The sequence below is a fragment of the Elaeis guineensis genome, chromosome 14, assembly GCF_000442705.2.
Source record: "Elaeis guineensis isolate ETL-2024a chromosome 14, EG11, whole genome shotgun sequence".
Lineage (NCBI taxonomy): Eukaryota > Viridiplantae > Streptophyta > Magnoliopsida > Arecales > Arecaceae > Elaeis > Elaeis guineensis.
Genome location: NC_026006.2, coordinates 68,614,987 through 68,629,860, shown reverse-complemented (window position 1 = coordinate 68,629,860; position 14,874 = coordinate 68,614,987). Strand labels below are relative to the sequence as shown.

At 39.5% G+C, this 14,874-nt stretch overlaps 1 protein-coding gene across 1 annotated transcript; it reads left to right on the top strand.

Moving 5' to 3' along the window:
- Positions 1 to 1,093: 1,093 nt before the first annotated feature.
- On the top strand, positions 1,094 to 14,419 carry LOC105056910 (protein TOC75-3, chloroplastic). Its single transcript, XM_010939276.4, has 7 exons — positions 1,094 to 2,312; positions 4,175 to 4,396; positions 4,568 to 4,675; positions 12,547 to 12,738; positions 12,830 to 13,078; positions 13,583 to 13,837; positions 14,044 to 14,419. Exons 1-7 carry the CDS (start codon positions 1,137 to 1,139, stop codon positions 14,281 to 14,283), a joined length of 2,442 nt encoding a protein of 813 aa, XP_010937578.2. The 5' UTR covers positions 1,094 to 1,136; the 3' UTR covers positions 14,284 to 14,419.
- Positions 14,420 to 14,874: the final 455 nt, after the last annotated feature.

Sequence of the window (14,874 nt, the reverse complement as noted above, 5' to 3'; positions counted from 1 at the left end):
ATAATATGAAGTATCATATCAGATGCACTTTTAAATACTAGCATCTAACACATATAGTATATATGAAAGGGAATATTAATGTCTATAATTTGTTAAGAAGGCAAGTGTGGTGTACGCAAGGCTTTTGCATGGGGTAGGGCTTATAAGCAATGACTAATGATCTTTTTTTTTTTTTTTTTTTCTTTTCTTTTTGAAGACCAAGGAAAGCAAATTAAAAGCTTTTGCCCAAAGTAGGGTTCATAAGTTATTGCTAAATTATGATAAAGTGGGCATGCTTGATTCAAATCAAGAGTCTAGCTGCATAATGCTTGATCAAGGTGTTTAAAAACTAGAAGCTCGATTATCTTTGTTAAAAAGACTTGGAAATGTCATAGATATTCCAGACCAACATGGTATATCGAAGATCAATTATTTTTAAATATTAATTTTTAATTTAATAATTTTATTTCTTATTTATTAGTTTTTGCCGAAGTAGATGACTGAGAAAAAAACTATTTTCCAAGCATAATAGTTGGGTTTTTGGGTAAAACTTGAACCCAACCTAACAAGTATAATTGAATCCTTAACCCGACCTAACAAGTAATTAGATCCTTTCTTCCGACCGGAATCTGGGTCTACGGATACAAAACAATCCATTGCCCTCCTGTTATGTACTAGGATATAGTTCTGAGGGTCCTGTAAAAGCTAGGCAACTGGTCTGCTTTTCTTTTGCACTTGCTTAAAAAAAAAAAAAAAAAAAGAGGGGTGGGGGGGAGCAACGCCCTCCTGTTTTTGCTTGCACTTGGGCAACTCAGAATTTACTACTTGGACCGAAAAAAACGAATCAGATCCCGGCGGAGTCCAAGACCAAGTTCGCCCGTATTCCTGATTGGTGAAGCAAGCATTGCCACAGCGCAATTCCATGTATAAACCCTAAAACCCCGAGTCCCTGGAGCCTCCATTTGTGGTAGATATCGTCACCTCAGTAGGCGGTGTTCTTTCACTTTTGGCGCCGTGCGGCCGTGATCCGCGAGGGAACACGAGGAGGCCTGTTCGGTAACCATACCACCTGCCAATCTTCTTCTCCACACCAAATAAATTAAATCAAATAAAACATACTTCCTTCCTCTTGGTCCTCGTCCTTGTCGCCCGACTCCATGGCTTTCTGCGGTCAGAGGCTATCCCTGGGCGCCCAGATACCCCTCTCTGGCTCCGCCCGCGACCGGCGCTCTGCTTCCGCCGCCGCCTCCGCCTCCGCCCCCATCCCCGGCCATCACCTCAAATGTGTCCTATCCTCCGCGAAAATCCCATCGCCTAAATTTCCCACCACCTGGACCCGCAAGAAAACCCTCGCCACCTTCTTCTCCTCCGCCCTCGCCTCCGCCGCTGGCGGTGGCTTCCTCCTCCACCTCTCCACTCCCGTCCCTCCCCCCGGCAACACGGGAGGCGGCGGCGGCGGTGGCGGTTGGGGCTGGGGAGGCTTCGGCGGGGGCGAGGGTGGAGGGTTCTGGTCCCAGATCTTCGCTCCCCTGGCGGCTATCGCGAGGGAGGAGGATCCCGCGGGCGGCGGAGGCCCGGAGTGGGACGTCCACGGCCTGCCGGCCAACATCATTGTCCAGCTGAGCAAGCTGAGCGGGTTCAAGCGGTACAAGATCTCGGAGATTCTCTTCTTCGACCGACGCCGCGGGACCGCCGTCGCCGGCACCGAGGACTCCTTCTTCGAGATGATCTCTCTCCACCCCGGCGGCGTCTACACCAAGGCCCAGCTCCAGAAGGAACTCGAAAACCTAGCCTCCTGTGGCATGTTCGAGAAGGTCGACCTCGAGGGCAAGACCAAGCCCGACGGTACCCTCGCTCTCACCGCGTCCTTCACCGAGAGCACCTGGCAGTCGGCCGACGCCTTCCGGTGCATCAACGTCGGGCTGATGCCCCAGACGAAGCAGATGGACATGGATGCGGACATGACCGACAGGGAGAAGCTGGAGTACTTCCGGAAACAGGAGAAGGACTACCGGAGGAGGATCGACCGGTCCAGGCCGTGCCTGCTGCCCATGCCGGTGCACCGGGAGGTGCTGCAGATGCTTCGGGAGCACGGGAGGGTCAGCGCGAGGCTGCTGCAGAGGATCCGGGACCGGGTCCAGAAGTGGTACCACGATGAGGGGTATGCTTGTGCCCAGGTGGTCAATTTCGGCAATCTGAATACAAAAGAGGTGGTGTGTGAGGTCGTGGAGGGGGATATCACGCAGCTGGTCATCCAGTTTCAGGATAAACTCGGGAATGTCTGTGAAGGGAATACCCAGCTTGCTGTCGTTCGTCGGGAGCTGCCCAAACAGGTGAATTAACTTTCACCCATCTCTGTTCTTGTTCCATGAGATGAAACCCTGGAACCTCGGAGCCTTTCATCAGTGTTTAATTTGACCCTATACTTGTGATTGAATGAGTTGGCAGACGGACTACTAGTCCCGGAACTGTTTGGAAAACAAAGTGTATATAGGTTGCACCTTAACCTTTTCTTTTGATTTTTGAGATTTCATCCGTCTTTGACATGCCATTAGCTTTTAAAGTGTTCAGCGGTAGCCATAAGAAAATTTTATTGTCAGGGTGATCGTACCACTATCATCTGCAAGTGTAACAATGAAGCTGAATGTTAGCGAGTAACCCTGACTAGTTTGGGGGTTAAGGGGGTTGACGTTGGCGAGGAACAGTCTCACAATGATGTCAGGGTCTTCCTGCTTTTTCTTAGATTCGTTGGTTATAAATCAGGTAGATGAGAGGGCCCTTGTAAGTTATTTTGAAGCAAGCACCTGTATTGAAGATTGACTTGATTGTCGAAGGTGACTGGAAGAATGTAATTGCTTGACGGAGAATGTGAAAGTTCCACTCATTTTTTATGAATTCATTATCATAGCGGGACAAAACCAATGGGATGGAGGGATGAAAGTTAAGATGGGTAATTTCCTTTCAAGAGAAGGTATAAAATTGGTATATGGATCATTGTTAGGCATAGGTACTTTGATTCTGGATTAAGGGGGCAAGCAAGATACATGAGTTTGGGATGGCTGCTAGTTTTCGTTGGTACCCATTTCAAGATTACCTAAGCCCATATTTGAAGGTGCAAATGCTATCGCAGAATATAAATATATGTCGGCCAATTTGACCTTGATGTTGTGCCTGTTTATTGAGCTCTATTCTTTTAAAATCTGTAGATTTTATTATATCAGTCTTGTGAGGTGCAAATTAGCCATAAATCTTCTGTTTCTCTTAACAATCAAGGGAAAATAAGTCAGTTTGCTCTAGGAAACAGCTTAACACTAGTTCTGTTAATTACGATAACTTCTTTTCCTTATAGGCAATTGTTTCCATTTTTAAATTAAAAATATTCCTTTTGTTCCCATCAGATTAGTTGTAACGTTTATCCTTTCTTTTCATATAATTTGATTGCATTTCTTTTTCCTTGCAAATCTGTTTACTCATGCAACTTAACTTTGAACATCTTGTGGCAGTTTCTTGCACAATTTTCTTATCAAAGTTAATGCTTGTGAAATAGATATGTGTTAATCAAAATTCATGTGCTTACAAGAGTGGTTTTGTGAGGAGGGATGTGTATTCTTATTTGGTAAAGTTTAACATACATTGCATTGGTTTTTAGCTTGTGGAAATGTAATTCATATTCATCTGTGAGTTATTCATAAACTTGTCAGGTGATGTGTTAAAGTTTGCTCAAGTTAAATGATACAGTGAACCCTTTAGTCTTCCACCTTGACCTCATTTCTTTTCAAGGATTTGATACTTCAACAAAGACAAATCTACATGTATTGAAAAGACATGCTTTCTTAAGAAGGGAGAAGTCTATTGGCTAATGTGCCATATTTTGGCTTTCTGAGTTTGCGCTACCGGTCGAATAGAACAGCAAACGAAAAAAAAAAGGACACTGTATGCTTATAATCGTGAGTATGTTCATGCTGGAAGGTTGAGATCATGTTCTTATCGTAGATCTCTTGATAAATACTGCAAAAAGCTGGTCCTATGTGCAAGTAATGCCAAATTGCTAATTTTTGCTTCAACTTAAAATAATGCTTGCACCTGATATGATTCAAAGGATGTGATTTCTGTTAAAGTGGACATTGTTTATACGTAGTATTTGGATTTTTTTTTTTAAGTATCCTAACATCTTTTGATGTTAAATTTCTTGCAGCTTCGACCAGGGCATGTCTTTAATATTGAAGCAGGGAAACAAGCTCTAAGGAACATAAATTCACTTGCTTTATTTTCTAACATTGAGGTGAACCCACGACCCGATGAAAAGAATGAAGGAGCAATCATAGTTGAAATAAAGCTCAAAGAACTGGAACAGCAATCAGCCGAAGTAAGCACAGAGTGGAGTATTGTACCTGGACGGCAAGGACGACCAACTCTGGTATTTAATTCGCTTCCTTTTTGTCTTCCAACTTTATATTCTTAGCCTGGTGATATATTCGTAGCTTTCACATAATTTAGACTATGGATCCTAAATATTTAGATGAATTGTCATCAAGCTATGTTAAGCACATTTACTCATAAATTTGAGGGTTTTTGTTCTGCTTTTCAGGCATCAATTCAACCTGGTGGAACAGTTTCATTTGAACATCGGAATATCAAAGGGTTGAACAGGTCCATACTTGGCTCTGTGACATCCAGCAATCTGCTCAATCCTCAGGTAATCATCCAACGGTGCATTGCTGTATATTTAGCCTGCTTGAATTGGCTTCACTGCAATTTAAGTGAGAATCATTTCATTGTGTCCTTCTCCTTCCATTTGAGTAAAAGAAACCTTTTTTTTTCTTTGCTCTTGCTTTCTTTAAGTTGGTAATCTGCCAAATAATATCTGTTGCTAGCTTTTCTTGCATTTTGTAACATTTATTTCCCTTCAATACATTTTGGACTGCAATTTATTCTATATATGTAACAACTTTTTGGTGATTTATTTGTTTTAATGTATGTGTCAAGCTTATGAAGATGTCCCACATTTGACCTTTACATTAGTTTATTTTCAAAGTAAGAGGAATGGAAATGTTCCTAGAGGGTCATGGGTTGTTTGCACATAGAAAATATAGTATATAATATGGTCAATATAGTATGTAATATGGTTAACATAGTATGTAATATGGTTATAACCATATTAGATTATTATCATATATATGAGGATCTTATAGCCATATATTGTTAGACAAAATTCATTATGTAATATGATTATAACCATATTTGGTTATAATCATATATATATGAGGATCTTATCATGTTTAATGGCTATCCAAATACATTGTATCTAAATACCTATAAAAGCCCTTTAAAGGTTAGATGAAATATACAATCAATTTTTTCTCTATTCTGTTTTTGAACAGATTTTTTTCCTCTACTCTTTTTTTCTGTTTTTGAACATGGTATTAGAGCTTGTTCCCAATCAAACCGCAGCCATCTCTGGTGCCGCACGGTCCCCTTCTCTTCTCTTGGTTTCTCCTTGTGCTGTTCGGCCTCTCTCTCTTGGTGTCGCTTAGCTGCCCGCCTCTCCTGTTGCTATTTGATCTCTTTCTCCTGCTGCTACTGTTGTTCAGCCTACCTTGCTGCAGATCTATTCTTCCTTGCAGCTGCTTGGTGTTGTTCAGCCTATTCTTTTGACAGATCTTCTAGATTTGCTTAATAGCCTCTTCCTAGAATGATCTGAAAACCACCTCTCTTGGTACCAGTATCAAATTTAATGGTGTCAATTATCTTCTTTGGTCTCAGGCATTTCGCTACATGGTGGGATCCCATAGGAAATTTCATCACCTAGATAAGAAACCTATTGATAGTGCTGATTTAGTGGAATTCTGCAAATGACAAGAGGCTGATTATGCTGTTCTTATTTGGATGTTGAACAGTCTAGAGCCTCATACTGCTAACACTGTGATGTTTCTATCTACTATAAAAGAGATGTGAGATTTTTTGAGGATGACCTACTTTCAAGAGAAGAATGTCTCAAGGATCTATCTCTCTACTCAGATATTTTTTCTTTACAGCAGGGGGTCTCTCAATTCACGAGTACTACAGCATTCTTCAGGGAAAGAGGACTGAGCTTGCTCAATATCATCCTCTCACTGCTGATGTTTCTGTTCTTCAACAGCAGCGTGAAAAATTTTATGTAGCAAAGTTTCTTTCTGCGCTTAATCCATCACTCTCTCATGTTCGAGCTCAACTCATGGCGGTGATAGCATTCCCACCTCGAGCAACATCATGAGTCGTGTTCTACGTGTTACTGAGTTATAGCCCACATCTTCTCCATCTATGGAGAACACTACTCTTGCTGTTGGTACTCGTAGCGGCCGAGGGGGTCGTGGAGGTCGTGGACGTGGATGCAATTCTTTTCCACCATGTCCACATTGTGGATGTTTAAATCATCCTGCTGAGCGTTGTTGGCAGAAATTTGGAAAGCCTTCTGCCTCTCGTTCTACTACTGTTGCTTCTTCTATAGCTTCATCTGACGTTGGTGCCACTCCTGCTACTGATGACTCAGTTTTGGTTTCTCGGACTGACTACGAGCGATTTCTCCAGTCCATCAGTGCCTCCATATCTTCAGCTCCACCAGTTGTGTCTTTAACTCTTGGGATGGCTACCGCAATCACTCCTGGTATGTCCTGGTTATTAGATTCAGGTACTTCTTTTCATGTCATAGGTAACAGAGGTCTTTTTCTTACACTCCATTATCTCATATGCTATCTGTCACTATTGCGGATGGCACTTCAGTTCCTATTCTTGGATGCGGTACTGTGAGGATTTCTCCTACACTCATTCCTACAGATGTCCTATATGCTCCTAAATGTATTTGAATTTGTTATCTATTGGATGCCTTGTTAAATCCTTAAATTGCTCAGTTACGTTCTATCCTTCTCATTGCCACTTTTAGAATCTCAGCACAAGGAAGACGATTGGTGGCGGTGTTAAGATGGATGGAGTTTACTTCCTTGCTGATACAACATCTCCTGCTTGTGCCGTGTTGTCATCCTCCAACTCACCTTATCAGTGGCATTATCGTCTTGGTCATCCATCTACAGAAGTTCTGAAGAATCTTGGTCTTCTTCCCAAGTCTTCGGGTAGTTTTGAATGTGAAGCTTGCCAGTTAGGAAAACATCACAGAGTGTCCTTTCTTTCTTCTGTTAATAAGCGTTGTTCTTCTCCCTTTACGTTAATCCATTTGGATATCTGGGGTTCGAGTCCTATCTTGATTTGATTAGATTTTAGATAGTATGTGATTTTTGTCGATGACTACAATAGGATGACGTGGTTGTATCTCCTAAAAAGTTGGTTTGAATCTTTTTATATTTTAAAATTTTTATAATGAAATAAAAATTCAGTTTTCCACCTTTATCAAAATTTTTCGCATTGATAATGCCTCTGAATACTTACAGTTCAGTTTTGTAGATTTTTGTACTTCTCATGGTATAATACATCAGACCTCATGTCATGACACCTTTCAGCAAAATGGAGTAGCTGAAAGAAAACATAGACATATTTTAGATGTGGCGCGGATTCTTATATTTCATATGCAGGTACCTAAACCTTATTGGGATGATGCTATTCTTACAGAATGTTATCTTATAAATAGGGCTCCATCAAGTATATTGGATGAAAAATCTCTATTTTCTATTCTCTATCCTTCTGAGGAACCCTTCTCTCTCACCCCACGAGTGTTTGGATGTTTGTGTTTTGTTCATCTCTTAGGACCTGACAGAGATAAAGTCTCCTTGATCTATTCGGTGTATCTTTTTGGGATATTCTCGAACTTAGAAAGGATATTGATGTTATGATCCTCTTTTTAAACGATACTTTGTCTCTGTTGATGTCTCCTTCTTTGAAACCACTCCATTTTTTTTATCTCTTTCGAGTCATCTAGTGTTTCTCTACCGCTTATTGCTCCTCTCAAAACTTTCATAGCTCCATCTTCTAGTACTTCTACTCCACCACCTTTGCAGTTTATAGTCGTCGCGAAGAAAGAGCTCCTCCATCTTTACTATCACCAACTATGTCATCTCCATCTGAGTTTCCTACAGGCCATCTTTCAGGTTCAGAATTGCCTATTGCATTACGAAAGGGTAAAAGATCTTGGACTTTGCACCCAATATCTGCCTCTATGATCTTTGATTATCTTCTATCTTCTTTTCGATCTTTTGTGGGATCTCTGTTTTTCATATCTATTCCCAGGATCTATCAGGAGGCTCAATCTGATCCCAGATGGAGACAGGCCATGGATGAAGAGATGGCTGCTCTAGTCAGTCGTGGTACTTGGGAGTTAGTTTCACCACCATCCGATGTTCATCTTGTTGCATGTTGATGGGTCTTTACAGTCAAGTACCAACCTGATGGCACAGTGGAGTGTTTTAAAGCTCGTCTTGTCGCTAAAGGATACACCCAAATCTATGGTATTGACTACTTTGAGATTTTTTTTCCTGTTGCTCGTCTCAACTCAGTTCACATTCTGTTCTCTATTGCAAGTAATCAGGGTTGGAACTACACCAGATGGATGTAAGTAATGCTTTTTTATATGGAGATTTGTCTGAGGTTGTTTATATGGAGCAACCTTCCGGTTATGTTGCTCAGAGGGAGAAAGTTTGCAAGCTAAAGAAGGCTATCTATGGCCTCAAGCAGAGTCCAAGGGTCTGGTTTGACAAATTTTGCCAGGTTGTTAACAAAATTAGACTTCGTTGTAGCAAGTTTGATCACTCAATTTTTGTGAAGCAAACATCTTTTAGATTGGTTGTTCTTGCTGTGTATGTAGATGATATTCTTCTGATTAGTAGTGATCATGATGAGGTTGTTTGGGTCAAAGAACACTTAGAGAATCATTTTGTCACCAAAAATTTGGGCAAATCACGATATTTCTTGGGAATTGAAGTGGCATATGGGTCGTAAGGAGTATTTCTTTCTCAAAGAAAATATGCCACTGATTTATTGATGGAGACAGGCTTGGTTGTAAACCAAGTTCTACTCCTATTGATTCTCAATTACCATCAAAGATTGATGATTCAGGTGACGATTTTGAGGATGTCACTCGGTACCGTAGATTAGTGGGGAAATTTATCTATTTGACGGTCACAAGACCTGATCTCTCATTTGTAGTGGGGTAGTAAGTCAGTATATGCAAAAACCTAAGGTTTGTCATTGGAATGCTGTGTTAAAGATCTTGCATTACATTAAGAGAGCCTCAGGAAAAAGTCTTTTGTATAAAAGAAATGGATATTTACAAATTGAAGCCTATTCTGATGCTGACTATGCTGGCTCGGTGAGTGATAGGAGATCCACATCAGATTTTTGCATTTTTGTTGGAGGAAATCTTGTCACGTGGAAAAGTAAAAAACAAACAGTAGTGGCCCATTCAAGTGCGAAGGCTGAGTATAGAGCGATGGCTTACACAGCTTGTGAGATGATGTGGGTCATTCTTTGTTAAGAGAACTTAACGTTTCTTATTCTAAACCTATGGTGATGTATTGTGACAATCAGTCTGCTATATACATTGCAAACAATTCTGTCTTTCATGAACAGACTAAGCACATTGAGGTCGATTGTCACTTTATTCGGGATGCTGTTCTATTAGGAAAGATTGTTACTCCCCATACAATGTTAGAGGATCAGTTGGTTGATATCTTTACTAAGGCTCTTGGGCCTACTTGCTTTTTTTCCTTATGTATCAAGCTGGGAATGTTTGATATATATGCTCCAGTTTGAGGGAGAGTGTTAGAAAACATAGTATGTAATATGGTCAACATAATATATAATGTGGTTATAACTATATTAGATTATAACCATATATATGAGGATCTTATAGCCATATATTGTTAGACAAAATTCAGTATGTAATATGATTATAACCATATTTGGTTATAATCACATATATGAGGATCCTGCCATGTTTAATGGTTGTCTAAATACATTGTATTTAAATCTCTATAAAAGCCCTTTAGAGGCTAGATGAAATATACAATCAATTTTTCCTCTATTCTGTTTTTGAGCAGATTTTTTTCCTCTACTTCTTTTCTTTTCTGTTTTTGAACACACAGGATATTTAACTTGCTTGCGAGATTCAACAATGTTGCTTATCTTGTGGTAGCAATCATTCCGAAATGACCATAAACTTACGATGTACTGAAGTACTAGCACATGCTAGATCAGAATGATAATAAAAACAAACAGAATTAAGTTTCAATAGGAGAACCTATCATTCTCTAATCTAGACAATTATGGGCTGCTCCTGATGAATGGGAGACATGTTTTAGACACGGAAACCCATATTTGGATGCAGAAAGAAAATGTCATCCTAGATCAGAGCATGCATGTTGGTGTTTATAGTTTAGAAGTTCTGAATTAAATACGTAATGAGGTAATTGTCTTGCATCAAACAACAAAGTATCATATCAAAATTTTAAGATCGTTAACTAATTTAAGATCCTTTAACCATGCCAGTTATGGTAAGCTGAATGGAACAACACCAACTAAAAATGCTCTACGAATCAGAGGTGATATACAAGAAGCAATGGATTTTCTATTATATCCATATGCAGTTGTTATCTGGAAACTTCAATATAATGGGTTTCTCAAATTTGGAATCTTTGAGGACGCTTTAACTTGTAAACTATTTGCATGATTGATATAATTTATTTTGTTCCTTTCCACTACATGTTGCATGTCTATGAACTGGTCAAATAAATTGCCGGTACATCACATATGACTAAATGAATGTTTGAATATCAATTCTATATCAATGACTATTTTTTTTTTCAAACATTTTTCATGGCAGAAACATGGTCGTAAGTATTTCTTACAATAGTAATCTGTTATTTGAAGAACCATAACAATGAAGATTTGTCTCATCTTTATAAGAAACTAGTATTAATATTTGGCATGCACAACGCATGTGATGGATTCAGGAGATAACTAGTTGAATGGCCATGTTCTTACCGGCAGGAGTGTTTGGAGCAAATTTGATAAGTATTGTTTCCTTTCCAATCTCATTTAGAGTGAACTTGGGAGGATGTTATTATAAAAAGGGTACACATCAAAGGGTAGGGAGGCATACCTTGAGCAGGTCCATGGAGGTCAAATATGTGGAAGTTTGAGACCAAAACCAGGGGAAGGAGATTCAGGAACCTGCAAATGGAAGCTTGCATTACACTGAGAGCTCTCACCTCTCAAATAAAGTTTAATCTATGTATAATCCTTTGCTCCTTGGTTTCAAATGAGTAGCCTTTTCATCTCCCTACTCCATCTTAATGGTTTCATGGTAGGTTCCATGTGTTTGAGTTTGCCTCATCATGGAATGGAACACCAACTTCGAGAGGTCTGATGGACCCTCTCATCTAAATTTCCTTGCCAAGAAGTAGAACACCAATTTCTAGAGGTTTGACATCAGGCTGATAACAAGTTACAAAATTTGATCAATCCATCTCAAAGCATTGGCAACTTATGGTTGTGCTCTCTAGCTGACCCTATAGGAAAATGCTAAGATGATGACAACAATGGCATAACCATTTATGGAAACAAACAACCATGTAATTTCATCAAGAAAAGGAAAAGAAACATGCCTATTCCTAGTAGACTAAGAAGGGTCAGACTTCTGTTACTTCAAAAATTTTAATGGAGTGATGACTTACGTTTATGGTCAAGGAATTATTGATTCATTGAGTTGTTTATATCTTTGCCAAAATTGGCCGCAGTTATACATATTATTGGAAAATAAACACCTATTATGCAACAGACTTAGGCCTTGATTTCAGGTGTAGCTTGGATGCATGTGTAGTTGCATAGATATTCAAAGATATTGGGTATGTGCTATTTCTATTCAGCATGGTCTATTGATAATGATGTTGGTGAAGTAGCTGGGAAGTTTTCTGGTTGCATCTTTCGGTCATTCTGCAGGTTGATTGCTTTCTCATCTGTTTGTTCTTTGTGACTATTTGTGCTGTTAAATACAATCTACTTTCATATTGATACAGATAAGTGCTACGAATTAGCTTTTATATTTTTCAAAACTTTCTTTGTCCACTTGATTTGGAAAATTGCAAAGAGAAGTAAGATGGGAAAAGTTTCCCACTTCTTTTTAGACAGTTTCCAAGTATTTAAGGGTTCACCAGTTGAACAAAAACTTATTTGAAACTTTGGTCTTCCAATTAGCAATGGAGCCATACTTGTCTGAAAACCTTATCATGTTTATTTCTTCCTGAACGCATATAATTACCTTCATGACGTGGATCTCATATTGTGGAGTTGATATTCATAAAACCCTTGGATGATGCATATTTCCAGGGTGTGGTGTGGGAACATGAGTTTGTTCTTTGTTCATCATTTTGGGCTCAGCACAGCACAATGATTGCACTGTTCCTTTTGTCAATTTACGATCTCTGAACCTAGTCACATAACTTTTCATCACAGGACAAAGATAAGATGAAAAATACATGTCTAAGATGAAAAATACATGTCTTACCATCACCAAAGTGCATCTGGCTTCTTTTTTCAAATGTATGATGCCAATTTAACTTCTGAAATTTTACAATGCTTGTTTAGGATGACCTGTCTTTCAAGCTAGAGTATGTGCACCCATATGTGGATGGTGTGTATAACCCTCGCAACCGTACATTCCGTGCTAGCTGCTTTAACAGCCGCAAGTTGAGTCCTGTTTTCACTGGTGGGCCAGGGGTGGATGAAGTTCCACCTGTGTGGATTGACAGAGTTGGATTCAAAGCAAATATAACAGAGGTAGGTGTTGATGTTTTCTCCTAGTTCAATTCTCAAATTTACCAAGTAAGTTTATTCTTTGAAGGATCCTCTATCATTACTCAAATTTCAGGCCTTCACACGACAAAGCAAATTCAGTTATGGACTTGTGATGGAGGAAATCACAACTCGCGATGAAACTAGTAGTATATGTACTCATGGTGCTCGAGTACTTCCTATTGGTGGCTTAAGCATGGATGGACCTCCAACAACCCTAAGTGGTACTGGTATTGACCGCATGGCATTTGCACAGGCAAATATTACTCGTGACAACACGAAGTTTGTAAATGGTGCAGTTGTTGGCGAGAGAGATGTCTTTCAGGTATATACTGTTTGTTTGTTTCTCAGTTATTTTGAATTATGGCTACAGTTTTTGCGTGTTAAGGGATGCTAGATCGCCCACAAATTATTCAATGAGCTGTATCATTAGAAACTGTAAGTTGTCAACTGCTGTCACAGATGCACATTATGACCACCATATCCTAAAAGATTATTTAGTAACTAAGATTTGGAGGATTTTAGATTATTTTATTTTGAGATGTGTTTATAAATCAGTTATTTATATGAATGCCATACATGGAATGTAGTGACACCCATGTGTCAATGACAGTGAGGCAGATGATTCCTTTTTATATCACTTAGTAGAACTGTTTCCAGGACAATCCATGGTTCTCGATCTGTTAGAACTGATATTTCAGTATATTTTTTCATTTGTATTATGTAATCCATTTTTGACTTCTTTGTATTTAATAAAGCATGTTCTTTTCTGATATATGTTTTCAATCTTCTCTTATCTTCTGATGGTTGCATTTTTCTTGGATCGCAGTTAGACCAAGGACTTGGAATTGGCAGCAAGTTTCCATTCTTCAATCGTCACCAGCTCACATTGACCCGCTTTGTTCCATTGAAACAAGTAGAAGAAGCTGCTGGCAAGCCACCGCCACCTGTTTTGGTCCTTCATGGACATTATGGTGGTTGTGTGGGAGACCTCCCAAGCTATGATGCTTTCACACTCGGAGGGCCCTATTCAGTGAGGGGCTACAATATGGGCGAGTTGGGTGCCTGCAGAAACATTCTTGAGGTGAGCATAAGTGGAGATTTTCTTGCATATTAGCCTGAACTTTCATAAATGCAATGTGGTTCCTTTTTAATTAAGATTAAGAATAAATCAATGTTCTGACAAAATCCACAAGCCTCATTTCTAGTGGCTATAGATCAATCAACAAACCTGGGTGTTTTTCCATTTTAATAACTTAAGATCTGACCATTCCTCTCCATATTGTTCAGCTTGCTGCTGAGCTGCGGATCCCTGTGAGGAATACGCATATATATGCATTTGCAGAACATGGGAATGATCTTGGTAGTTCAAAGGATGTGAAAGGGAACCCGACCGAGTTCTTCCGCCGAGCTGGACATGGTTCATCTTATGGTGTAGGTGTGAAGCTTGGGTTGGTAAGAGCGGAGTATGCAGTTGATCATAATGCCGGTACTGGTGCAATATTTTTTAGGTTTGGAGAGAGATTTTGAGAGCTGCTATGGTATGGTAGCCATATATTCATTTACAGGACGCCCGGGTCATTTGTTCCAAGATATCAGAGTTTTTCTGCACTGTATTTTTGTCGATTGTTCCAATTCTTGAAAGATTTAGGTGCCTTTTTGATCACTCTCATTTTTCTTATTTCAGAAGTAAAAAGAAATTTAATTTTTGTTTTATTTCTGATTTTTTTTAAAAAAAATATTAACATATATGGTCTAATTAATTAATTTTAAAAATATAAACAAGATAATAAGGGTTAAAAAAGATGATAATGGCGGCGGCCGCGATGGTAGAGGCCATCCTTGCTGTCACTTTGGAATTTTTTTTAAAAAAAATTTATGGGTGGGAATGGGGGCTGCGGTGTTAAGTTGGTGGCAATGATGGTGAGAGTACCAATAATATGGTGGAGTGAAGGGGCAGTGATAGTTGCAGAGTCAATCATGACAGTAGTGATGATGGAAATGGCAGTGGGATGGTAGTGATGATGAGGAGGGTAGAGATGGTGGTGGTGATCGAGGAATAAAGTATCATCTCTGAGTATTGGGACAGGATAATTTTATTATTGTCCTAACATCCTAATC

What these genes read in the sequence shown, in the direction of transcription:
- LOC105056910 (XM_010939276.4), top strand. Translation starts at nt 1,137, where the DNA reads ATGGCTTTCTGCGGTCAGAGGCTATCCCTGGGCGCCCAGATACCCCTC. An exon ending in GGCAAGGACGACCAACTCTG is followed by an intron (nt 4,397 to 4,567) that starts GTATTTAATTCG and finishes TCTGCTTTTCAG; the next exon opens with GCATCAATTCAACCTGGTGG. An exon ending in CCTGCAGAAACATTCTTGAG is followed by an intron (nt 13,838 to 14,043) that starts GTGAGCATAAGT and finishes CATATTGTTCAG; the next exon opens with CTTGCTGCTGAGCTGCGGAT.